Raw genomic sequence first — 27,419 nt, forward strand, 5'->3', positions numbered from 1 at the left:
GCTCTGCAGGGAAAAAGATTTTATTTCTCAACGTGACCATTTTAAGAAAGGTGAAAGCAGAATACATAAATACTTGTGACTAATTAGGAAGTGTACTGCTGAGAGAAAAAAAAAAACATTTAGGGAATTATATTAAATGTACTGCAGCTTACTTGATTGTAGTAAACTGCCATTCACTAAATTTAGCGCTCAGATTGTGCTCATGAAAATATCTCAAATGTATGACAATGTGCTTGGTGTAGTGCATTTAATATAACTATTTAATAACTCGCTGCAATTTAAACTTTTTTTTTTACTGGAAAATAAACAGTAACATGTAATCCATAAGAGCTGTCTGTTACATGCTGTCAGATCAGGACTTCACTAATACTGAGCATGTGAGCTGCACCATGCTGTTTCCCATATTACAACTGTCCATACAAGGTTTGTATGGAGCCCTGGGTAGTGTAATAATATTGATCCTTCTGTCAGATAAGGGTGCTGCATTTGGGTGTAGGGCTGTAACAATGCATTTTATGTCTATGAATAGTGATGCATTGTATCGTGATTGAGGTGTGTATCATTGTGCTCAAAGCACTCCATAGCTACTTGTACTCTTCCAATTGATACTTGAATGATACATTTATTAAGGTTCCCTTGTCAATGATCATTTGATCCTATTGCAAATAAGGCGTCAAATTTTGGATGGTAAGTGTTAACGTTTTTAGGCGCCAAAATCAAGATTAAGAAAAAAAACATGCATGTCCCATCAAATTTTGCTGTATATTGTATTTGTTTAGCTGTGGTTAAATAACATTACATTAATAGTGTATTTAGTGATCCTGGATAGGTATTAAATATCTATTTTCTTCTCTTCCAGGGTACTGTTACAGATGACAAGTCCAAGGCTTCTCACCACATCCATCCTGTCCCTTCCTCACTGGAGGATGGTATGATGGTCTACTGTTCTTCTATCCGTTGTAGTTTTGACTGCTTAATAGTTATAGCACACTGCATCTTTATGCTTTACATATTACATACTGTGAAAATTAATATTTGCTTAAATCATCGTTGAATGCATGAACTGCACAAACCAAATATTCTATTTGATTTGAGCTCTTTTCAACAAGCAGGTAATGACACACAGGTGAGGGTCATAGGTGTTGATTGAAGTGTAGCAACTGAAGCTGCTGTTTCAGTTTGAATGGTGCATTAGCCCAATTGACACCAATCATCCTCACCTCAGGTGTCCTCAATGCTGTGGAGAGCGCTACTAAATACATATGTAATTTTGTGTGCACATAACTGTATTGAATTGTACCTGCACAGGGGTGTGCAATTCGTATCGTCCCTAGACAAAGATTTGCCATTCTACTTTGTCCGTCGAACAAGTTTTTATTTATTTGTCCTATGTTCATTCTGTTGCTAGAAAGACACTCCCAGGTATATTTGTAAGCCACGCAAGTTTCTGAAAACTGAATGGCGGAAGTCTAGCACCAAAGCACAAGCATTTTTTTTAAAGTGTTTACGTCCCGCCCCTATCACTTCTGATTGACTAGCAGTGGAAGAAGCTGATCTTGGTTACAGAGAAACCCAGAAATGGCTGCCAAAATATCCTCAGCAACGCACAGGCTAATCTCTTAAATTAAGGTATTTACATTTTTTGTAAATTAGCAAATAAGTGCTACTGCTTTCTCAATAGAACCTGACATTTAAATACTACAATCCTAAAAGTTACAAAAAAACCCACCATTGTCGCTAAGGTATTAGCGGATTAGAAAAAAAAAACGTGTTGTGTAATTTTATAACACTTCGTGGTCAATGTGCTTGTTTTACCATATTACATTTTTTTATAGAAGATTTAAACGCTTTTTTTTTCTAGATTTGAACAGAAGCAATAGTGATTTTTTGGACATGCACAATCCATCGATTTTTATGAAACTATTTAAACATGAAGATTGAGAAATATGTTTCATGATAGACATAGATAAGATTCTGTACTCTAATAAAAGACTGTAAATCTTATGGCAATGTGTATGTATTCAGTCATTTATGTATTTATTTTTCATTGAGAGTAGTGCAAGGAAAGAATGTTGCCCTCCCAAAAGAAAAAAAAAATCCATCAAATTGCACACCCCTGCTACATCATATTGGGCTTGTGCACAGCAATTAATTAAATGTATTAGAATATCACTAATGTATGAAAAACAAATAAAAGCAACTTCACATTCAGTCTGTGATGCTCCCAAGTGTTTCTCATCCTACAATACTGTAGCAGCAGCTTCTGAGTTATAGATGTCTCCTCCACATGTATGTGGGATCCTGTGTTTCTTGCTGGTCCTCATCTCTGAGGGGTGTACAGTGGTGTTGATGTTTTGAGTTTGTGCTCTCTTCCAGAGGAGTGGCTGCGTCCGGTGATGCGGAAGGACAAACAGGTGCTGGTGCACTGGGGGATGTATCCGGACAGGTAAGCTTCTTGCACAGCAGCATGACCTGGGGAAGGGAGGCAGAGCTATTTAAACCAGATCCACTGAGATGCAGTATGTCACATACAGGGTTTGGGATGACAGACTTGTTTTGTGGTGTTTCTAGCTGAGTTGGTGACACTGATTTTAGTCTGATACTGACCTTTTTTTCCATTGTAGAGCCCTTTTATTGTTCTGATTTCTTAAACTCTTTGCAGTTCGTTTAGGCTTTTCATGTGACACGTTGGCAAAAGATGATTTAATCAGTTTCAGACATTGTTTAAGTACAGTAATGTACCACTAGGTGGAGACCAAGTTTTGCATTAAAAGTCCACTAAGAATACATCAACTTTCGTGGTGTGTGTGTGTTGTTTTTTTTGGGGGTGCTTGCATTAAAGCATGTGATTGGGTTATACATTATAAAGTGGGTGAAGGTCATGCAGGTTAATTGGATTTCAGCAAGACAGCTGACTTGTTTGCATATGTTGCGCTGGACAAGCCATTAGGAATACATACGACACAGAAATGCACCCTTGGAGGTATTGTCAGTCAGGCTGTGGAGCTGGGCTGCACATGCTTCATAACATCCCACTGTTTGCAGCTATGATACCTGGTTTCCTGCCAGTGATGTTGATGGTGATATTGAAGAAAACCTGAACCCTGATAAACCCTGGAAGGTGAGTGCTGGAGACCTGACAGAATTTTCATTTACTCTTTCTTTTTATCTACGTTCCTTTGGCACCGAAATACGCTTGTTAAAATTGGACAAAATAAATTGAAACTTGATTTTTTTTTACAAATGTCATTGCTAATGTGATTTATAATTTTATATAATCATGCATGAGAAATCAACCAATCACTGATGAACTTTTTTTTTTAATCCAGTACATTTCATTCAATGCATAGAACACACAGCGTAGTTCTGAAGCTAAAAAAACACACTTTTTACTTTTTAATTGTTCATGAGTACAATCTTATTTTAATCATAACTTCTAATAATGTCACCTTGTGCAGTTTGAGCAGCCAGAATCACCTGTCTTCGCTTCACTTTCCTGCAGCCCTTAAGCTGCACAAGATGATATCTCTTCTAACAATAAGACGCACTATGTATTAACAAAAAAAAAAAAAATTGCATCACCACAGACCTCACAGATTGATGGTGGTGATGAACCCTTGGTTGGCTATTTTGTTTTTTGTTTTTTTAAGGATATGTAAAATTACTGAGGTTTCACAAAGTTTTTGCCAAACCTCTGAAGATGATAGAAGTGGTGACTTGTTATTGCCACACTGGTCTGATTTTGTTTTTTGTGGTGTTGCTCCTGTGCAGGTTCATGCAAAGTGGGTCCTGGACACAGATGACTTTAACGAGTGGATGAACGAGGAAGACTATGAAGTAGATGAGAACAAGAAGTCTGTGAGTTATCCCAAACGCATCTCCACCCACATTGAGGAGGTAACCCCCAAATATTCGTGCACCACTTGAGGGAAGTGTGGGGTTGTCCTAGGCAGGGGATGAGGGTTTCTTTTCTAGACACATAATTTGAGGTTCGGTGATTTATTTATTTACTTTTTTTTTATATATATAGAAGTCGGAGGCACATTTTGAGTGTGTAATGGGTTTTATAAGCTGTGTATTTTCAGGAGAATAAAGAAACTTGGTGCTATACTATAAACTGGTGTGTGCATGATTATACTTTTGGAATGGTTTAATTTGTGTTCCCCTGGATGATCAATGGTTCATTTTCAAAACTTCAGTTAAAAAGTGCAGTTTAAGAATGATTGATGGTTAAGTAATATATATATATATATATATATATATATATATATATATATATATATATATATATATATATATATATATATATATATATATAATTTTTTTTTTTTACCAATTATTAAAATGGCACACTGTTTGTGTTTTATTTTAGTGCCGCTGAAATATGAGTCAAATTTTGGATGAATCCCTGTATTAAACCACTGAAAGACCAGTAAATGGTACTCGGTACAAGGGGTACAGTTGAGGGTCAATGTTTGTTTGTTTTTTTTTTGTTTTTTTTTAACCACCCCAGATCAATGTCACTTATCTACTTGCTTGTGTCCTGTCTAGTCCTCCCGAACCCCAGATCGAAAGGAACGGAAAGCGGCTGCTTCCGGGAAGAAGAGGAGGCGCTCTCCCTCTCCCCCTCCAACCCCTGCAGAGTCCCGAAAGAAGGGTGGTAAGAAGGGGTAAGTATCTCTCCTCATTTCCTCTAGGGGCATGTCCTTGATGGTAAAGTGCTGAAAATGCAGCACTGGAATCTTAAAGAATTGAGTTAAGTTTACATAGACTTCTTTTAGACCAACACATTTTGGGCTGATCCCTGTAGTTGGTGGAGGGTAGAAGGCTGGCAGTACACTGACTGACTCCCCACCTTTTACCTCCCCAGTCAGCCCACCCCAAACTGGAAGAAGCGCAATCAGCGTGAGGAGGAGGAGGAGGAGGAGCAGGAGGACCTGACCAAGGACATGGAGGACCCCATCCCTGTCCCCAACATGGAGGAGGTCATCCTGCCCAAGAACCGTGTGTACACAGCCAAACTGCTCATGCAAACGTGTCCTGGCTCTTTTGTAAAGATGTTTGTTTAGGGAGTGTGTGGTAGACTGTTTGTGCCCTGTCACTGCTCTTTATATGTGTATAACTTTATTTCATGTTGTACCAGCAAAAAAGAGCATCTCACTTTTGTTGATGGCTTATAATTAGGTTTTGAATTTCTGTTTTTATTTTTTGAAAGCCAGTTTCTATATGTAGAAACAGACTAATGCATTCCCATATTCCTTCGAATTTAAGACGCGCTTTTTGAACTATTTTTTGCTTCTCAAATTCCTGTGTCTGAAATTAGAATACAGTAGTGATGTGTATATTAAAATAGCCAACAAAAGACTACCAGAGTACACAAACAGCAACATGACTGACTGTCAAGAAAAGACGAACAAAGACGTTGCTGCCCCAATACACAAGCAGCAATGTGACTTACTGCTGAGAAGACAAACCAAAACGTTACTGCCCGATCTCGAATCATCCGTGTTATACAGGCAGCCATTTTCAAAGAAGTGTCATTAACTTCCTGAGGAATTCAAAGAGAAGCTTTTACAATTTCAGCATTTCTAACAAACAGTAACAGCTTGGACAGATCGGAAATGCTGATCATACCTATGTATTTTTTGACATCCCAAGCAATACCACAGTTCACAAACTGGGAGAAAAACAGGTGCGAGTAATCACAACTGGAAGTGAGAAGCAGCACATAAATGTAATGCTCTGTGTGATACGATGGCCGCAAACTGCCTCCATATGCGTAATTGAGGTTGTATAAGGTGGTAAGTGCATATTTATTTGATTTTATTTTTTCCTCAAATTGAGGATGGGAAATTTGGGCTGCGCCTTAAATTCAAGGGAGTCTTAAATTTGAAGGAATACAGTATTTAGCCAAAACCCAGATTTTTATCTTTTTTTTAAAAATAAAATTCAAAATCTGTTCTTTTGGGTTTTTTTTTTTTCAGTTATCGCTTAAAAACCAAAACTTCAAGCCCTACTTATAAGTATATGTGAACTTGGAATAAATTACAAAAACATTATCAAAGTTAGACCTTGAATTGTTTGGTGACCACACTCGTATTAAATAAATATGGTCATACAGTGGTGGTGAGCCCCCAGCAGAGGGCAGTGTGAGCTTAATTTACCAGAATGTCTTTTAATATGGTTCCACATTTCCCATACATTAAATATCAACATACAGCATACAGTTGCAGACAAAGGTATTGGCACCCTACACTTATTCCGTAATTCAAGGTAATAGATTAAGGACATGTATTTAAACTTTAACCACTTTTTGATTAAACAAGAGACACAATACATGTATTTTAATTGAAAAAAGTATTGGCACCCCTGCTTTTAGTGTTTAGTGTGTCCTACTTTTGCTAATTGTGATAATTCTTAACCAGCATTACATCTTGGTGTAATCTGGGCCCATTCTGTCTTGCATATTTCCTTCAGCTCAGACAGATTGGCTACACAATGCTTGGCTGCAGCTTTTTTCAGATCAGTCCAAAGCATTTCTATTGGATTGAGATCTGGTGATTGTGAAGGCCATTTCAGAACTTTTTTCTTAGTTTCTTCAAGAATTCCATTGTTTTTTAACCGTATGCTTTGGGTGGTTGTTGTGTTTTTGAAGATAAACTGTCTCCCAATCGGCCTACGAACCGATGGTATCATTGTACTTTGTAGAATGTTTTGATACATAGCTGCATTCATGTGATCTTCAATACCATGAATGTCTCCAGTCCCTAAACTGCTAAACCACCTCCATGTTTAACTGTAGGTACAAGGTTTCATTCATTGAAGGCTTTCCCTTTTTTTCTCCAAACATACTGTGGTAGATTTTTGGGGAAAGGTTCTATTTTGGTCTCATCGCACCAGAGATTTTTTTTAAAGAATGTTTCAGATTCCTGTTCATATTTCTTGGCAAATTTTAGAGAATTTGTTTTATGAATTTTCTTTAAGTAGTTTGCAGTGAGGTTTATGTGTTTACAAGTCTTCTGTGTCCTTTGTACAATTCTTTCATACACTGTTATGCCTGATGCTTAAGTCTTAGCTGTTAATCTTGGATTTTTGACGATCAACCTCTTTTCAAGCGCTTCACTTCAGTTTGTTTTGCTGTATTCTTGATTATTGCTCTGATTGTGAATTTTGATATTACATATTTCTCTGATACTGCTCTTTAGCCATTTCCTTTGTTGTAGTTTGGTGCCAGTGCTTTTCTCAAATGTGAATCCAACTTTGTCTTGACCATCATCTGCTGTGTTGCCAAATTGTTATTCAACAGATATTGGAAATAATTATCTGTTCTAGCCATTGACTGTTTAATTAGTTCTATTAAATGTTTACAGACCTTTTAATGTAAAGGTGCCAATACCTTTGTCATGAACAAATATTTGAAATTACAGAAGTGCTTTTTAGTGTGGCTTTTTTTTAATAAAGATTTGTTAAACAACCAGAAGTTTTCTAATTTGGCCTTTGTCATATTAGGTAGTGGTTAATGTTCACGAAATGCTTGTATTAATAAAAAGGCCATTTAAGAAAATGTTAGTGTCAGGTGCCAATACTTTTGTCTGCAGCTAAAGATCCTATAGTTACTATAGTAATTGTATTGATTTACTGATTCTTTCTGAACAGCAGTTTGTCTTTTTCCAGTAAACTCCCTTAACCTTAGGACACGGGTGAAAGATCGATAGATAAAATAATTGTATTAATGAATACTGTGTTAGAGTATGCTTGCTTTAGGAATAAGGATCTCTTTGCCTCGCAGTCCCTTGACTCTAACCAGCAGGCCATGGTGCATCCTATTGAGACAAAACAATGAAGTACTTAAGGATGGACACATTGTTTTTATTCTTGTGTTGAATATACAGTACTTTTGTGTCTTTTTGGAAGTTATGAGCTTTTCATTCAAAGACGGCTGTGTGTGGTCTTGTTTTTGGAGTGGGAAATGAGGGGGAGGGGAAGGAGTACTGTAGGCTCCTGCAGGGCTCCCTTTTGAATTCTGTTTCTTGTTTAATTCCAGTGAATCCCAAAAAGGACAGTGAGAATACCCCAGTGAAGGGGGGCACTGTGGCTGATCTGGGTGAGTAAAATACCCAAGAAATCTCCCCCCCAGATCCTAATTGGATTCAAAGAGCACACATTCATTCCCAGAAAGTGGACTACAAAAAGAATGTATTAAGAAGACAAAACTAGAGGTTGTGTTGTGTGGGTATGAATGGCTATTCTAAAGCCTCCTCCTAAATGCTTTGAACCCCACATTTACATATTTTCACTTTTATTTTTTTAAATAAAAGCATATAAAGTACACAATGTATTTGGGGAAGGTTTTGTCCTCACTAGGCACTATGTTTGGATTACAAATGCAGTCTACACCTACACATTACAGAAGTGTTGCTGCTGTCTGAAATTTTTTATTCTGCTTCCCCCTCCTCATGCGTGTAATTCTTGCAACGACTGAGCAGCTGTTGGAGAACAGAGAATCAGAAACCGCCCTCAATGCGATCTGCCGTATGTGGCTAATAACATTTTACAAGACCAGCTTTGCTCATCTCTCTCCCACTGAAAATCTTTGACAAAAGTAGAATTAACTTTCATAGCTTGAGGACAAAGGGATGTGCTTTATTTCATATTTGAAAGTCTTTTTAGTTTGACGCGGTCTGGCTGCATGACTATTATCAGGAGGCCTGTTTTGAAAGCAGGGAGGGGGCAGTGAAGTGGGTAGGTTTCAGCAATCCTTGTTTCAAGATGAATTGGCTTACTATTCGTTCTTTCCTTGGCAAATGTAAACTAATTGGACTGTCGGCACAGCCTATATTCATATTGTATAGAGCATGGAGACTAAAATATGCAAGCATGCATAGTTGATACACCAATTAAATATGTTTGCATATTAAACATAGTTAAGATGCTTTTAATTGTAAACCTGTTATCCTAAAGAATATTTATTTTTCAGATGAGCAAGAAGATGAGCCTACGGTTACCAGTGGGAAGGTAATTAATACTGTTAACAGTTTAGCAATTACACACGCTGTAATCTGTAGAAAATATTCCCCTAAATTTTTATCATTTAATGAACCATGAAATAAATGTGGTCACTGTAAGGGTCATGCTATCTAACTTCTAGAAAAACCAATGACAAATATTTTCACCTTCTCAATGTCTTCAGTGTTAATGGGACCTTTACACTTTATTAATTGATGGTTGAGCTCACATCATCCAGCGACTTTTAAAACTATGTAAATCAAAACTCATTTCAACATTGCAGACATTGACAAAGCTTTCTAGTCGAAACATTTATCATTTAATTTGTTCATTTTGTTTTAGTTTTCCAAACTGCACTACTGAGTTTTAATAGTGATGCAAAATAAGGTAAACAAAATATTTTGATTTTGGTGATGGCTCTGAACTGGGCACAACTGGAAGGTGGAGAGTGTTTCTAGCTGTGTATGGCTTGATTCACTAGTGGCAGGTATCCCTGGTGCAGTGGTTCTGGTGTGTTTTGGTATTCTAGCCCCTTCAGGAAGGTTATATCTCTGTTCTGCCCCTTTTAACAGCAGGAGGATGAGGAGCAGGGAAAGGCAGAGGTGAACCGCTTGATCGACTCCAGTGAAGACAATGTGACGGAGCAGACCCACCACATCATCATCCCCAGCTATGCGTCCTGGTTCGACTACAACTGGTGAGCAAGTGCTAGGAGTTACGAAGACAGGGAGCATGGACTAGGGAAGGGGTGCTGGGGAATGCAGACAGGGGGAGCACAGTTTAAAGAAGGGGACTGTGTATAGTAGAGAGGAGCAGCACAGGCTCGGAAGGGGAGCTGTGGTGCACAAAACATGGCTTGTGTTGTGTATGAGAGGGAGAGCAAGGGCAAGAGGTTGGGGAACATTGGAAGGGTTGTCACTTGGTCTGTCTGTTTGGGTTAATTTGCAGTTTCTAAGCTTTGCATTTTCTTCTTGTCTTCCAGTATCCATGAGATCGAGAGGCGTGCCCTGCCAGAGTTTTTCAATGGGAAAAACAAATCTAAAACCCCAGAGATGTGAGTCTTGAATTCAAGTTGAGAATAGGGTGGGTGGAGAAAGGGTATCTAACCAGGAAGGACAAGCTGGACTTGTGTAGTGTCCTGGCAAGACAACTACTATGGTTACAAATTTACCACTTAGTTTATGCATAATTGCATATAATTAACCCTTTAGGACCTTGATCGTGTATACATGATCATACTGAAGTGTCTTTCTGGGCCCGTGATCAGGTAAACGCAATGAACACACTTGATTTATTGACTTGCTGGGCCAATAGTTTTTTTAAAGGCTGGAGAGTTTTCGGCAGCATGCAGAGAGAGGAACTTCATTTATTGCATTTATATAGCGGGTTTTATATAAAAGTATCGCAAAGCACTGTACAGTACATGGCAGAAAAAAAACACATTTGTATTAGGGGTGCTAGATTCCGTTTAATTTAATAAATGTTTAAACTTCTTAAATATATAGTTTAAACGTTAAAATAAAAACATTTTGAAAAGACGCTGTGTAAGGGGGGTAGTATGCGTCCCGATCGATGTGTGGTCTTGACAGCAGGAGAAAACCGTAAGTCGGCCATCTTGGGGGAAGTGCATTAGCTGCAAGGGCTCTAAGCATTTTAAAATAGCTTTCTATAAATTACTGTATATATGTCTATAAGTAGGTCTTTTACATCAGCTTTTCTACTCGCCTTAAATGCAATTGATACCTGTTAATTCATTCGTGGATCTCAATCACAACTGAGAAGTAAAATTGTTTTTTTTCTTCTGTGAAACCACTAAATGGGCTTTTAAATCGTAAGTCATTACTTTGATTTAAAATGCCGAAGCGACTCATATTTATTAATTTAAATAGTTACTCGTCATAACGATTGTAATAGTGAGTCCAGCAAAACGCTTTATTTTTCAATATAGCTTTAATAAAGATTAGTCGCTTATTAACATGTTGCGATCATTTTTCACATACAAACAAGAAGGCTTGGCCTATTTTAAAAGCCCATTAAGTTGTTTGACAGAAAAAAATAACTAAATTAAGTCAAATAAATTACTAAATTAAGCCATATATATAAAAATAAATTTATAAAAACAGTGACGCAATATGAAAAAATAGCATTGGCAGTACGATAATGGTCTGTTTTGATTAGGGCGAGCATTAATTGCATTATTATAGAAATGTTATGCAGTCTAATTATTCAAACAGTGCAAAAATTCAAATCGCTAATTTTTCCTACTTACTAGTTATGTTCACACCAAACTGACTTTATTCCAAGTATAGTATCACGTTAATTAAATAATCAATGTTCAGTTTAAAAAATAATTACTAATAGCAATAGTTTGTACTTATCAGACTGACAGCAGTAGAAAAAAATGAACTAATAATTAAACATAAAATGGAAGCAATCTTCTGTTTTTTTAAAAAAACAAACAAAAAAAAACGTATTAACATAGCTCACGTTTCAGTCCCAGAATAGCAAAAAAAAAAAAAAAGTCAACACAATCTGGCTCAACAAAAGGCATTAATGTTGAATCCGGTATCCTCCACAATATGAAATTGGTTGCATGCCATTTGCGATTCTCAATAATCAGCCATGTTATGTTTTCAGCCCGAATTGTATCGCATTTCCTAACATTTCGCTTGCATGTCTGGGCAGACTAGTCACGTGACCAAAAGACATTGGGAGGTTAATATCCAATGAAAATGATGCCTCGTGACAAAGGTAGGAAGTAACAAAAAATGTTTTTTAAAAAGTGAGTAGCCGTTATTTGCAGTCAGCCGCTTCTTAATATTTGACCTGCACATTTTTGACAAAGTTTAAAAAATTAAGCAAAATTAAAAACATTTGACACTTTACTGACGTTTAAACTCAACGATTTACACCCCTAATTTGTATAGCATGTCACACATACAAATGCCACAGTCAGACCATTTAAATAACAGTATACAAATAATAATACAAAAGCAGCAATTTTAAAGTTACATTAAAATCTACAAAGATAAGAAAGACATTTTATAGAAGTGCATTTGAAAACTGTAATGGTCCCAGCTTCCCTGATAAACGAAGGCAGAGCATTCCAGAATTTTAGGAGCTCTACAAGAAAAAGCCTTACCTCCCATGTTGCTTTTGAATAACCAGTAGCTCCACATCCTGTGATTTGAGAGTGTGGTTTGGAAGATACAGGGTCAGTAATTTCTGCAAATAACTAGGTGCTAATCCATTCAATGACTTGTACGTTAACAGCAAAATCTTAAAATCAATTCTATACTGCACAGGGAGCCAGTGTAAAGAGGCCAAAACATATAGGGTAATATGTTCACTTTTCCTGGTTTTAGTAAGAATTCTAGTGTTGGTATTCTGAACAAGCTGCAAGTGGGTTACCACGTTTTGGGACACCAGAAAAAAGTGCATTACAATAATCAATTCTGCATGATACAAAGGCATGTGTTAGTCTCTTGGCATCAGATATGGAAATAATTGGTCTAAAGTTTGGCTATATTTCTCAAATGGTAAAAAATATACTTTAGTAACTTCCCTAATATGAGCCTCAAATGATAGATCAAAGACCCCCAAACTCTTACTTTCTAGTTTTAAGCTTTGAGAGACTGCAAGGGTTGAGCTCATGTAATTCCACTTTTTCCTTTTAGTTGGTTCTGTGATCCCACTAGCATAACTTCTGTTTTATCTGAATTTAACATTAGAAAATTCTGTGACAGCCAGTGCTTGATGTCTGTAAGGCAAGTAGCTAATAACACCCAGGTAGAAGAAATTCCTGGCTTTAGGGAGAAATATAGCAGGGTATCATCAGCATAGCAGTGGAAGTTCACTCCATGTCTGCAGATAGTCACCTAATGGTAGCATATGTAATGAAAACAGCAAGTGACCTAGAATGGAGCCCTGTGGAACACCACAGACAGCTTCCGATAATGCCGATTTTACCTTCCCAATAGAGACAAACTGAAACCCATCAAAGATAAGCTTCGAACCAGGATAGGACAAGGCCAGACAGTCCTACTGTGCTTTCAAGATGATTCAATAGGATGGAATGGTCTACAGCAGGGCTACTCAACCTTGGTCCTGGAGGGCCGCTGGCCCTCCTGGTTTTTGTTCTAACTGTATGCTAAATTGAATAATTGGACCAATTAAGCTTCTAATGAGCACTTAATTGGTCAAATTAAGCAATTTAGGGTACAGTTGGACCAGTGTTGAGTAGCCCTGGTCTACAGTATCAAAGGCAGCACTTAGACCAAGAAGAATTAATATTGATGGAAAGCCAGAGTCAGAGTTTATCGTTTATTATGGCATTGCATCTTTACTATGTTTGCTTACAATAGTTAGCGTTTTGTAGCTTTAGCACTATTTATTCTCTTGATGTTTGTGAAGTACTGCTATAGGGTATTGTGTAAATGTTTATTGTTTTTATGTACATAAATTTAGATACATACAATAATAAATGTTTCCACTCTACAGAATTTAATTGTTGCTAGAATATCTGGCGTCTGATTCTCGTGAATCTAGTGAATCAGATTTTTCTGAGTGATTTATTGGATATAATATAGGTAGGGGTCTACTTAAATCGCTATAAATTTATGTATTTCACGGGTATGTTGCGGAATAAAATTAGGATTTCGCAGATATTTTGCTGACCTGTTTAAACATGAAATAAACCCAAGTAGACAGTATTTCAGAACACTATAAAGCCTAAAAATAGTGGTACTTGCTGTCATTTGTTAAAGGCAAGAATGCAGCATCCCCCAGCAGTTGACTTGCCCATACATTGAGACTGCATGTTCTGCACACACTGAATTGGTTGGAAGTTAAGGCAAAGCTTTGCCAAGTTATACAGATGTGGAAATCGATTAGAAACAGCCCAAAAACTCGGTTACACAAGGGCATCTGGGATACTTTTAATAAAGGCAATGTATGCATTCGTTGTCATTATTTGTCCCATCCAAGAATTTATTTTATTAGTATCGAGTCAAAACATAGAGAACGTGACTATTCGAGTCTAAAATTCCAACTGTGAAAAAGTAAGCAGCAAGTTGAAGCGAGGTGGCTGTGCTGGATCGTTTTAGTACTGATTTAACTTGCAGACAGTAATACTTTTTGTCTGCGCTGACTTTCCAGTTTGTTTTCTGAAAGCTGTTTATTTTACGTACTATTCAGCAGCCTCTGTAGTAGCCTTTTTTTTAATGTGTGATTCTGAAGCTAAAAAGTGATCGATCATATTTTCTCTAAAGACACATTAAGATATGCAAAACAATTACCTCAGTCTGCATGTACAGTTTATTTGGGAAATATCTTGAAACGATCATCAGCCGAAATATACTTTTGCATTTTTTGTCGTCCATTTCTACTATTTTACCTCCAGTGCTGAAAACTAGATTTTAGCAACCTAAATCAAAACAATGCAGCACCAACTTTGTCCTACCCCCTACTGCACAGTACAGAGCACTTAAAAGCAGTAAAGACTCACTGATAGGCTGATTAAAACTTTGTCATTTGAATAGTAAACAAGAACGTTAACAGCTTTGGAGAATTTTTTTGTGTAAATGTTATTTGTGGACCTTTTTTTGTTTGTTTTTTGCTTAAGTGCAATGCACACAGGACGGCGAACGAATAAAAAAGGGCTATCTACAGAATGAAGATACTGTACGTGTCTGCGTCGTTTGCGTTCTGCAGTAGTTCATTTAAACAAGGTTTCTTTTTTTTTTTCCTCTCCGTACTTGTTTGTATGCATTGGCCCCTAGGGTGAATTTCGCGGTGACCTCTCAATTTCGCGATTTCCGCGAAATCGCGATTTAGGTAGACCCCTAAATATAGGTGTTCTCTGTATTTTAATAATAAAATAAATTCAGTTCTAAACCATGTATTGTTTGTTTTTTAACAAAAGGCTCAATTCATGAAATCACTCGGGTGAAAGAATGTCTTGCATTTTGCCTATATATATATATATATATATATATATATATATATATATATATATATATATATATATATATATATATATATATATATATATATATATATATATATATAGCAAAAGTATTCAGACCCCTGACCAATTCTCTCATATTACTGAATTACAAATGGTACATTGAAATTTCGTTCGGTTTGATATTTTATTTTAAAACACTGAAACTCAAAATCAATTATTGTAAGGTGACGTTGGTTTTATGTTGGGGAAATATTAATATTTATATAAATATTTATGTTGTTGAAGGATCATTGGTCAGGCTGTGAATCTGAAGGAAAATGAAGACCAAAGAGCATTCTACAGAAGTTAGAGATAAAGTAATACAAATGCATAGATTAGGGAAAGGGTACAAAATAATATCCAAGTGTTTGTATATCCCAGTGAGCACAGTTGGATCAATAATCAGGAAGTGGAAGCTGCATCACACCACCCAGGCACTGCCAAGAAAAGGCTGTCCCTCAAAACTCAGCGCTCAAACAAGAAGGAGACTTGTGAGAGAAGCCACAGAGAGGCTACTAATCACTTTGAAGGAGATACAGAGTTCAGTGGCTGGGAGTGGCGTAATGGTGCACCAGTCAACCATATCAAGAGCTCTGCATAACACTGGCCTGTATTGGAGGGTGGCAAGAAAGAAGCCGTTACTCAAAAAGTACCATCTGAAAGCATGTCTGGAGTTTGCCAGAAAGCATGAGACTGACCCAGCTGCGACGTGGGAAAAGGTTTTGTGGTCAGATGAGACCAAGATAGAGCTTTTTGGCCAAAACTCAAAGCGCCATGTGTGGCGCAAACCTAACACTGCCCATGCCTCAAGACACACCATCCCTACAGTGAAGTATGGTGGTGGCAGCATCATGCTGTGGGGATGCTTCTCATCAGCAGGGACTGGGCATCTTGTTAAAATTGAAGGAAGAATGAATGGAGCAAAATACAGGGAAATACTGCAAGAGAACCTGCTTCAGTTCACTAAAAAACTGAAGCTTGGGAGGAAATTCACATTTCAGCAGGACAATGATCCCAAGCAAAAGGCCAAAGCAACATTGGAGTGGCTCAAGAACAAAAAGGTGAATGTCCTACAGTGGCCCAGTCAAAGTCCTGATCTCAATGCCATTGAGAATCTGTGGCACTATTTGAAAATTGCGGTCCACAAGCGTTGTCCAACCAACCTGAACAACCTGGAGCAAATCTGCCAAGAAGAATGGGCCAAAATCACTCCGACACTGTGTGCAAAGCTGGTACATACTTACCGGAAAAAGACTTAAAGCTGTTATTGCAGCGAAAGGTGGCTCTACCAAATATTAATGTGTGGGGCTTGAATACTTATGCAAGCAAGATGTTTCAGTTTTTTATTTTTCTTAAAAATATTTCCCAACATAAAACCAATGTCACCTTACAATAATTGATTTTGAGTGTTATATTAGTGTCTGTTAAGGGGAAAGTTTTTATTGAGAGAAATTATATACTAAATACAAAACCATACAGGCCAGATTTGTGGAGCGCTTGGGATATTGTTGTCACATGCACACTTTGACCAGTCTTGGCCATTAAAGCCTGTAGCTCTTGCAAAGTTGCCATTGGCCTCTTGGTAGCCTTCTTGCTCGGTCGTCCAGTTTGGAGGGACGGCCTGATCTAGGCAGGGTATTGGTGGTGCCATACACCTTCCACTTCTTAATAATCGTATTGACCGTGCTGCAAGGGATGTTCAAGGCCTTTTGATATATATATATATATATATATATATATATATATATATATATATATATATATATATATATATATATATATATATATAAGGGCAGCAGTATGGAGTAGTGGTTATGGCTCTGGACTCTTGACCGGAGGGTTGTGGGTTCAATCCCCAGTGGGGGACACTGCTGTTGTACCCTTGAGCAAGGTACTTTACCTAGATTGCTCCAGTAAAAACCCAACTGTATAAATAGGTAATTGTATGTAAAAATAATGTGATATCTTGTAACAATTGTAAGTCGCCCTGGATAAGGGCGTCTGCTAAGGAATAAATAAAAAATAAAAAAATATATATGTATATTGTTTTTTTGAAAGCGCCTTGGTGCTAATGTTTGAGTCTTTGCTTTGAAATGCACCCAGCAGAGAGAACCTACAGGAACTGAATTTATCCTGAAATCATGTGAATCACTGCAATTTAACACAGGTGGAGGCCACTTAACTTGGTGTGTGACTTTGAAGGTGATTGGTTACACCTGAGCTAATTTAGGATTGCTATTACAAGGGGGGTGGACACTTATCCAACCAAGCTATTTCGTTTTTATTTAATTAATTTTATACAAATTTCTAGAAATTTCTGTGGGGTAGGATGTGTAGGTAGATAGATAGATAGATATAGATAGATATATATATATATAGAGAGAGAGATAGAGAGATAGATAATATATAATGTAGTTAGCTCAGAGCCACCTGCCCAATGTTTCAGTATGTTGTACATATCTTTCTCAAGGGAGCGTGTGTATGTATGTATGTATGTATGTATGTATGTATATTTATTTATTTATTTATTTATTTAAAAGATAGAAAGGCAAGACCTAAAAATAAATAAATCACAAAATCACTCCGGTGAAACAATGTCTTGTAAAATTCCCTAAACATCAATATTTTTCAACAAAACTTTTAGGAAGTATTCGAAGGTTCCTCAATTTATAGAATAACACGTTTTTATATATTTATCTTGTTTGAATAAACTAAGTGGAATACATAATAATAAAACTAACTAAATGGTGTTGAAAAATAGAGATGTATTTATAATGTTCTGGGAAAAAAAAAAGGACACCAATTTCAAGATGTTACCGTAAAAAATTGATTTCAGTGAATTTATAGAAAGAGTCAAATACAGCCAAAAAAAAAAAAAAAGGTCCTGGGGGAGCATCCCACTGAAACGCTTGGTCATTAAAGGGTTAATCCGATTGCATGAGCACTTTTTTTATTTTAATATCTTTTTTCTTAAATTGTTCCTGCACTCAAGTTGTTAGATGGTTGCTCCTACTGTTGTATTCTAATCTGTGTATCTGTTCCTCACAGATTCCTGGCGTATCGTAACTTCATGATCGACACTTACCGGCTGAACCCACAGGAGTACCTCACCAGCACCTCCTGCAGGAGGAACCTCACTGGGGACGTGTGTGCTGTCATGAGGTCAGCCAGCCTGTAGTTACTGCATGTCTACTGCTTACTTTAATTTATCCAGCAACTCTTTGTTGAAGTTTGTGATGGAGCAATCCATGTGAGAACTCTCCTGGGATTTCATGGCTGAAAGACACCTCAGCAAATTATCAGAATACAAAGCAGTAGTGTTGAATCCTTAATCAGGGTAAAGGGGTGAACAACTCTGGTCCTTAACCCTTTGCAGACCATTTATTAAGTGCGCGTCAGGCGCGTCAGGTCCAATTTATTTTCACACGCGCAGTTAATTTTAGACGCGCTGTTTAAAAGTGTTTTTTTCCACAGTCAAACGGGTTTAAAAGGCCCTGCATATCAACAAAGCACTCACTAGGCATCTCCAGCCCCGCCCCACCCTTTCGTTTGCTATAGCTTTCACATATGCTAAGAAATAAATAATAATAATAATAGTCGTACTTACCGATCAATCATCTCCTGATCACTCGTTTTATCACCAAATGCCTCAATAATGCAATCCAAGTCATTATTTTATTACTATAACATCTCAAAAAAGCTCTGCAAATGTCTGTGATATTCTCCGAGCACTGATGCAGTACCATCCAGCTTGTTTCCTTATGGCCGCCCCTATCTGATGCCAGGGGCAAGTATGACTAATCATGAGATACGCCCCTTTTTTTAATTTTTTTTTTTTTCGGCTCCTGTCGCTCCCACACGGCCATTGAATGGTTTTCTCAGCTTTTTCCGTAGAGAAAACGACTAAAAACCATTTTTTTGCGTCTTTTTGATGATGTCGGACAGGGACCGACATTGGACCTGATAGGAATAATTGCAATGTCGGACCAGGTCCGACATAGGACTGCAAAGGGTTAAGAGCCAGTGCACATCAGACGTTAGAGGTTATCAATTAAATAGCTAATTAAACTACCTGAGTATTTTAATTGATTCAATTAAGGGAATGGTTGAATCAAATATCGGGGCTCGAATGGCCTTTGCTGTACGCCACTGTTTTATATTCTGTGTATGCTTGTTCATCACTCTCTGCCCCTGTCACCTGGCAGGGTGCACGCCTTCCTGGAGCAGTGGGGTCTGATCAATTACCAAGTGGACGCTGACAGTCGTCCTCTGCCGATGGGACCCCCGCCCACACCCCACTTCAATGTGCTGGCAGACACCCCCTCCGGACTAGTACCCCTGCAACACCGCCCCCCACAGGTACTTCACAGCGTCTCCCCATGCAGCAAGGATATTGCTGCTCTAGAAAGAGTGCAAAGAAGAGCAACCAGAATTATCCCGGGTTTAAAAGGCATGTCGTATGCAGACAGGCTAAAAGAATTGAATCTATTCAGTCTTGAACAAAGACTACGCGGCGATCTGATTCAAACATACAAAATCCTAAAAGGTATAGACAATGTCAACCCGGGGGACTTCTTTGACTTGAAAAAAGAAAAAAGGACCAGGGGTCATAAATGGAGATTAGATAAAGGGGCATTCAGAACAGAAAATAGGAGGCACTTTTTTACACAGAGAATTGTGAGGGTCTGGAACCAACTCCCCAGTAATGTTGTTGAAGCTGACACCCTGGGATCCTTCAAGAAGCTGCTTGATGAGATTCTGGGATCAATAAGCTACTAACAACCAAACGAGCAAGATGGGCTGAATGGCCTCCTCTCGTTTGTAAACTTTCTTATGTTCTTATGTTCTTATGTGTAAATGCCTATTGAATTCCTGATTTCGTAACATGCAAAGAAAACTCTTCCGGCTGCTAAACTGACTGTGTCTCTCATCCACAGGTCCCGGCCTCCCAGCAGATGTTGAACTTCCCAGAGAAGGGGAAGGACAAGTCCTCAGACATGCAGAACTTTGGGCTCCGCACTGACATCTACTCCAAGAAAACGCTCAACAAGGTGGTATGCATGCAAATCATGATGGCTTGAAATGGTTTATAGTAAAATACATCTGTCTCTGGCTATATGTAGACTAGTTCCTAATTTCTACATTCTGCTTAAAAGATGCAGAGGTTTGAAGAAGGGTTCTGGTTATTCTGTCTCTCCCTGAAAATGTATACTTTTTGTCTTGAGAGGCAGTGGCGACTCCAGGATTGTGAGCAACTTTTATGCCAGTGCAACCTATACAACCATTTTTACGGTAACTGAAAACATAGTATACTGGGAGATGTAGTTTTTAGTGGATATTTTAGGGGATGTGGACAAATTGCATCGCCACTGTTGAGGTAATCCTAGCTAACATTAATTCAATTACAGTAGAACCTCAGCGTTACGAACACCTTGGGAATGGAGGTTAAGTCTAACGCAATGCGTTTTCAATGGCAGCACCCTAAATCTGGCAAATAACACAACGATACAGCACAGTAATGCATTATTCATATGGTTATGTTTCTAAAGTCTTTTAAAACAGTACTAAAATGGAAAAAGGCTCAATTAAGTTACCATTAATCGTAACTGCAGCAAAAACATTATGTAGCTTAATCTGTCATTCAGCCTCCTTTGGCATGGAAAACAAACTTCTTTGTTTTAATACTAAAATGTTCCTAGTAAAATTGTTTGTACTTGCTTTGAAATCAGCCTCACCTTTCTTGATACGTTTGTTGGTACAGTAATTTTCTTTGCTCAGTGACCAGCACACCGCTTTATAGGAGCGCCTGTCTGGTTGCAATGCATGCATGGTTGAGTGATTTGCATACTTCCGGTTGAAGATAGTCAGTTCGTAAGTTTTAGTGCTTGTAATTATGGGGTTCTACTGTAGTCTACATTGAAATACAAATATATGGAAGCAAAATAAATATTGTCCAGTAAGCAGAAACTAATGTATTGTATAGCAGTACGCCATTGCTATTGATAGAAACCGTAAGCAATATTAGCCCTGTCAACAGAATTATAAAATAAAGCCTGTAAAAATGAATTGTAACATCTACTTTTCCTGTGCAGAGTAAAGGAGCCAGTGCAGGGAGGGAGTGGACCGAACAGGAGACCCTGCTCTTACTGGAGGTGAGTGTCAACATATCCCAATACTGCAGTATGTTGCGGGCTTGTGTGAGAACCAGAAAAGCAAGTTTGACACCTGTGGACAACATGCATTCCCTCCATCTGCCAGCATGGTTTAAGCTGTTCTCGTGATGAGCATCTATATGCATAAAAGCATTAGTTTTCACATTTGAGAGAGAACAGTTACTTAAAGCACAGCGAGTCTGCCTGTGCTTCAGGGCAAAGTCTACAAAGCTGTGTGGGGTTTGGCAAAGGTTGTAATAAAATGATGTCCTTGCTGATAGAAGCTGCCCTGTATAACTGTTTTCACTTAAAGCCCTTTGAAACAAGTATGCACTCCCTCTAAGAGTTCAGGGTATACCTCTCCTCTCCCCTCCCCTTGCACTGCTCTCTAACACCTCTGTCCCCCTCAGGCTCTGGAGATGTACAAGGACGACTGGAACAAGGTGTCAGAGCATGTGGGGAGCCGCACCCAGGACGAGTGTATCCTGCACTTCCTGCGTCTGCCCATTGAGGATCCCTACCTGGAGAACTCAGAGGCTTCCCTGGGGCCACTGGCCTATCAGCCTGTCCCCTTCAGCCAGTCCGGGAACCCCGTCATGAGCACTGTGGCTTTCCTGGCCTCTGTGGTGGACCCCCGTGTGGCAGCTGCCGCTGCAAAGGCAGCTTTGGGTAAGGAGCCGGCATCTTGCTCGCTCTGTCAGAACTGTGTCTCCGAATTGTTTTAATTTTTTTTTTAAATCTCTTCCACTCTGAGGCAATGTTGGTTAACTAAATTTTGTCTGTCCTTCTTCCATGACTATGGTGTTGTGATTGTCAGTTTTTGAGACTGATTGTGTCTAAACTTATGTAAAAACAAATCCAATATGACCCTTTGAGATGGGAGACTTGCAGTGTAGACTAACAAACATTCATCAAGTGATTTTATTAAAACTGGTTGCTTGTTATATGCCAGAAGTGTTTCTGCCATGGTGGCTGCCTGTACCGTGTAAGGTGGGTTAGTGTTGAACCTTCTCTCTCTCTACCCCTCTCTACCTCTACAGAGGAGTTCTCGCGGGTGCGTGAGGAGGTCCCAGCAGAGCTGGTGGAGGCTCATGTCAAGAAGGTCCAAGAAGCGGCCAAGACCACTGGCAAAGTAGACCCAGCCTTCGGGCTGGAGAGCAGCGGCATCGCCGGCACCACCCCTGAGGAGCCAGAGAAGCTAGGTACGCTCCCTAACGCTGTGTCTGGCTGCTCTGTCGCAATTAACTTGCCATTGTTTAAAAATCGTTCAATTCTAAGCACGGCTGATCAAAGTCAGGGTTTGAAACAGTCCTGGATTTCACAACTACCCTCAGTTAAGTCTATTAGAGGTAGCGCTTCGAATTAGTAAAATCTTTTTTTTTTTTTTTTTTTTTTTAATACTTGATTCAATGCAATTGAAATATTTACTTAGTTACAGAAAATGTTGCATATTGTAAAGTCATAGTACTCCTACCATAAGTAATAGGTAATATTGTAATCCTATCACCTTCACAATGTAAAAAAGAATAGTAAGTAACGGAGACTAACGTTTAGCTGTCACAATCAAGTCCATCATCTACCATAAATATTTAAAACGTATTTTTGTTGTTTTGAGTATAATTATGCATGGTAAAAATGCATGTCGATCAGCTGGTGAGGGGAAGGTTGCACACACACTGGCAATGCATTCCAGTTTGCCTTCCCCTAAACACTTATATATGATTTGGTACTATAAATGAAAGCTATGAAACAGTGCTGTGCAATTAATGATAAATACTATAATAACCCTAACCTTGAGCTTGGAAGTTTTCGGCTTTTATTTTTGATCATGCAACGCCCTTTTAAAAACGTGCTGACGTGCTGTGACAGAGCGTTCGGTGCACACATGACAAATTTACATATTAAATATGTACGTTTTTGTGGCGGAGTGTCCCGCACCTATATTTATATGTGCACTGTGTTTTTATGATTTGTATTATTGTTTGCGGCGCAGGTAAAAGCGCTGCATATTTGTTATTGTTTTTATAGTTTAAAAACCTCGTGAGGATGCGTGACTGATCAGCTAGTGATTTATTTAGCTAGCTGACAGTCACGCATCCTTATTAAACTCGTGCACTGTGGCCGAGGGGTAATAAGATAATTAACAGCTAGTTAACCCCTTGGCCAGAATATAAAAGCCTCCAGCTGTCCGCGCTAAAGCGGAGAGTGTATTAGGAGTGAGAGCGGAGAGAGCATCGATGCATTTGTGTTCTAAAAGACTCGTTTTTTTTTCCGTAACGCAAAAGAACCATACGATATTGTGTTTTGTTATTCTCGACATGTTTTTTTAGATATCCGTTGTAAGCACGAAAATTGAATGTTTCTGCAGTTTCTCTCTTCTAATTTTAGAGAAATAAACCTTATACATTTCTTATTTTTCTAATATAAATCAAACGATGCCCAGCGAGTTTCTCACAAATGGTTACAATTTATTTAAAATGTTTCTTTCTTTAAGATGTCTTGACTGACAGCAACTGGGTTAGGAAAAAAAATCCTTTGCAACAAAATCCAACAGAAGAAACACTAACCAATTAAATTAATTAACTATTCACAACTTATTTTACAAAGTCTATGCTCTAGAAAGATTTACTTTTTGTTGCGAAAAATAATGGCATCTACATTCTCTGTGGATCTTCAGTAAAGTTTAATGGCGTTTTCAGAGGCATATGTCATCTCTGTTTGCTGCCGTCCACGAAATAACAATTCAAATGCTTGTTCTGTTTTTGTTTTCTTTAACAGGCAAGTCACTTGCAGTAGCACAGTTTCCTTCGTTAGTGGGATTGGTGTCAGCCTAACTAGTGTGGAAAGCATTGTGTAACTACTACAGTGGCTTTGGCTTATTCTGATTGAAAATCCAAATTATGAAATCGGGGATCAAGGAATGATGCAAAAAGCAGTGGCATAACTTAGTCACCTGGGTCATTCAGTTGATGTAAACGGCATTGCTGTGATAAATTACACGGTACCTTAGACTTAGGAAAGCAGGTGTTGTGCCCCCTTCACAAGCTTCAACAGGAACTTCGCTCGGTCTGTATTTTCACTGTTGCAACTGGGTACATGGAGCTAGTGGTAATGGCAGGTCACCGTTTTAAAAAGGCTTCCTGTGCCATGCTTGTCCATACATTTGTAGTGATGGACAGTAAATCACACTCCTCAGATAAATCTTGTCTAAGTTTTTCTTTTGCATGTTCGTGATTCAGAGTAATCAATTTAGAAACTGTCTTAAGACAGGTAGCCCGAAGCAAGTTTGCTAACAGATTTTTATGATTTTAAAACGGGTATAACATCTTGTGTAACAACATCCAGTATTTTGTTGGGTGGAGCCTCACCAAGTGGTCCCGCAGGTTTGTGGTATTGCCAGAGAAGCTCAGCAAATGCTGCATCTTACCTTTCCATTTTGTTCTTTTTAGAAAAAAAATTCCAAACGTCCGACGGCATTGATATTAATTTAACTGGGAAAGCTTTAATCCTGTAGCAGCTATACTGGTATTTAAGTGGTTTGTTCTGTTCACGCTCTTTAGTTCCTGGGTTCACTCTAGAAAACGTGTGTGGGGTTTTGAAAGAAATAGTTAAAGGAAACGAAGGCGGGGAACTGGAGTACAGTTTTACATAATTTAATTTTGTCCTAATAAAAATGACTGATGAAATGACATGCAGTTTTTACATTATTTTTGTTTTGATCCATAGAGAGGTATTTGACAGATTTCGATCCATCGTCCACAGCCCTAGTTGAAAGGAGATGGATCTGGCTGCGAGTAGAAAAGAGCATGTGTGTCTCTAAGAGTGGAATTTCTGCAGGGCACTGTGTCAATAATGTGGGTCAGTGGTGGTGTGATAAAGGCACAAGATTAGGAAGGCTGTGGCAGATGGTTCTCTGGGGTGGGGGTGGTAGAGAGAAACTGGGTCACTGAGAGCAGATAGCTGTGCTGTTCTTCAGCTTCAATGGGAAAGGAGGTGCTTCAGACATCAGCCTCCTCACCCCCAGGTTTTAATTTTGCCCTTTTCACACATGCTGCTATTTTAATGTACAGAATACTAAACGCGATTGGCTGTGGGTTTCTTTTTTTTTTTTTTTTTTTCCCCCCCCCTGACCAGCTGAAATACATAAATGTCTGGAACTATTCGTTTTGGATGCTTTTTTGTTTTTTTATCAAAATAGCAAATTGGCACATTAATACGCAATAATGGGCCAGGCAATTGCAGTTGAGTGTAAATGTCGATTTACTTATGAAAGCTATGAAACAATAATGGTCTATAATTTGTCTATTCTGTAAGAACTAATATGTCAGTAACTATACTAATATGAATATGCAAGCAGAATAACTTTGTCAGGAAATTAATGTAAATTCAGTAAATTCTAATCAATAGGATATTACAAAATTGTACTTGGCGGTAATTCTTTATCAATCAGTTGCACAAACTAAGATTCAGCACCCCTTATTCAAGTTCATAGATAGCCTGCAATTACTCTAGCTGTCTAGCTTGTAATTTACTTTCATTGAAGATGTAAAACTAGCCCTTTTTTTCATAAGAAAACTAAGTATAACACTAGCCCTTTTTGTAAGAAAATACTGTAGCACACACCCTTTTAGATTATACCACATTAGTTTACTTTAAAGCTACATTTCGGTGCTTATCTTGGCGAGAGTCAAGTTCAAATCAGCATGAAGTTTAACATCTACTCTCATGTAATGGAAATCTTTTGTGCAAGTCCTTTTAAACAATCTTTTAAGTCTTCAAGTTTATTAATTATTGGGTGTTTTCTAGATGTTTGGAGCTGGCAGTATTAAGATGTTACATACTGCCTTCCATTTTCTGACATTATTTATGTGGGTATTTGCTGGATGTTATTAGCAGCGGGGAATTCCAGTTGTCAGTCCCTGCTCTTCCCTTTCTCTGACTAAACACACACTGAAGGAAAAAGACAGCTTCTCTCCTGTCCTTAAGTTTTTTTTACAAACTTTCAAATATATCTCCTTTCTACAATAACAATATTGAATTAACTGCTTCAGTACCTGGGGATGTTAGGAAGTCACTCTTGGTTGTCCAGTGGTCCTCAACTGTATAAGTGTTGCTATGGTTACTCCCTTCTCGTATTCTGCTTACAAACTTTCAAAATCAGTACAATTATAAATATGTTTGAAACAAAGAACAAAAAGGCTACACTCATTATCCCTCTGGTTGTCATGGAGACAAGGCCAGCTGGCCGCTCTGTGCTGAATCCAATTAACCTGTTCTGTTTCTACATTACTCATTTACTTGCAGTACATGTTGATCTTAAATAACAGCAGGTTTGATAGTAGCATAAGTGTTGCTGCTCCTGAGAAAAAGCAGATTTACTAAGGCTAGTCCGGCACTGGCAATCCAAGCCAGAAATGTTGCTTCAGTGGCAGAGATTGGAGTGCTCTTTGCCAGTCGTGTTTTCTGCCAGCAGTTGCCTGGTGTTAAAGGATCCCTGGGTGAAATCAACTCGGATAGCAGTAACAAGATGAGCCAGTAGAGCTGCAGGGTCCTATTGATCGGTAGGGCTTGTGTATTGCTGTCTGGGTTCTATTACTGTATGTTCATCACTATACCTACTAGGGCTGCTACGATTTAAATCGATTCCATTTTCTCATTTTGTACATTGATATAAACACTGGATAATCGATTTTAAATAATTATATTTTTGTAATGTGCATAGTTGCAACATTGTTTAAGTCTATCAACGAAACTGGACCGAACACCTTACCTTGCCATTTACATTATTTTGGCCAAAGACAAGCAGTGAGTGTGCTCTCTTCCTGCTAGTGTTAACTAGCATATGATTTGCTGGTCCCATCCTACAGCAAATCAGTTTTGAAAATGGTTTGTAAGTACGCGCCCTTCTTTGGAGTTTCAAATGAACTGTTAAACCTGGGAATAATACTGTTATGTTTTTTTACGATGTATTTTTCAAACTGGGCTTCGTGCTCTGTCTGCGTTTCCTGATTGATGACCACAATTAGTCGATGCAAGTACAAATCAGTGCCGCCTACAGCTGATAAAACTAATGATGTGCATTTGAGATTTTTGTTATCCGTTCCAAACCGGATATTTTGAGTCCGGTTCCCAAAACATGTCTGTATTTCGGTGTGTGAGCGGGAGGGGAGGGGAGGGGGGTGTTGGCATCGTATGTAAGAAATAACCCACAACGGGGTGTATGGTATGACAGTTATTGGCTCAGAATGCATCTG

General features: G+C 38.4%; 1 protein-coding gene across 5 annotated transcripts in view; it reads left to right on the top strand.

Annotated features, from left to right (window-relative positions):
- Positions 1-27,419, top strand: part of LOC117400460 (SWI/SNF complex subunit SMARCC1-like) — a 55,733-nt gene that overhangs the window by 18,055 nt on the left and 10,259 nt on the right. For 2 of the 5 annotated variants that reach the window (XM_034000474.3, XM_034000476.3), the window contains exons 6-21: positions 860-929; positions 2,377-2,446; positions 3,046-3,121; positions 3,772-3,897; positions 4,552-4,670; positions 4,871-5,004; positions 8,045-8,104; positions 8,978-9,015; positions 9,579-9,703; positions 9,989-10,060; positions 18,062-18,175; positions 19,219-19,372; positions 19,951-20,067; positions 21,106-21,165; positions 21,576-21,834; positions 22,206-22,367. In XM_034000474.3, the coding sequence (XP_033856365.2) occupies positions 860-929; positions 2,377-2,446; positions 3,046-3,121; positions 3,772-3,897; positions 4,552-4,670; positions 4,871-5,004; positions 8,045-8,104; positions 8,978-9,015; positions 9,579-9,703; positions 9,989-10,060; positions 18,062-18,175; positions 19,219-19,372; positions 19,951-20,067; positions 21,106-21,165; positions 21,576-21,834; positions 22,206-22,367 (1,756 nt within the window). The remainder of the gene's footprint in view (positions 1-859; positions 930-2,376; positions 2,447-3,045; positions 3,122-3,771; positions 3,898-4,551; positions 4,671-4,870; positions 5,005-8,044; positions 8,105-8,977; positions 9,016-9,578; positions 9,704-9,988; positions 10,061-18,061; positions 18,176-19,218; positions 19,373-19,950; positions 20,068-21,105; positions 21,166-21,575; positions 21,835-22,205; positions 22,368-27,419) is intronic. The other 3 variants (XM_034000475.3, XM_034000478.3, XM_034000479.3) reach the window with 2 other exon arrangements.

Source organism: Acipenser ruthenus, chromosome 4 (assembly GCF_902713425.1).
Source record: "Acipenser ruthenus chromosome 4, fAciRut3.2 maternal haplotype, whole genome shotgun sequence".
NCBI lineage: Eukaryota > Metazoa > Chordata > Actinopteri > Acipenseriformes > Acipenseridae > Acipenser > Acipenser ruthenus.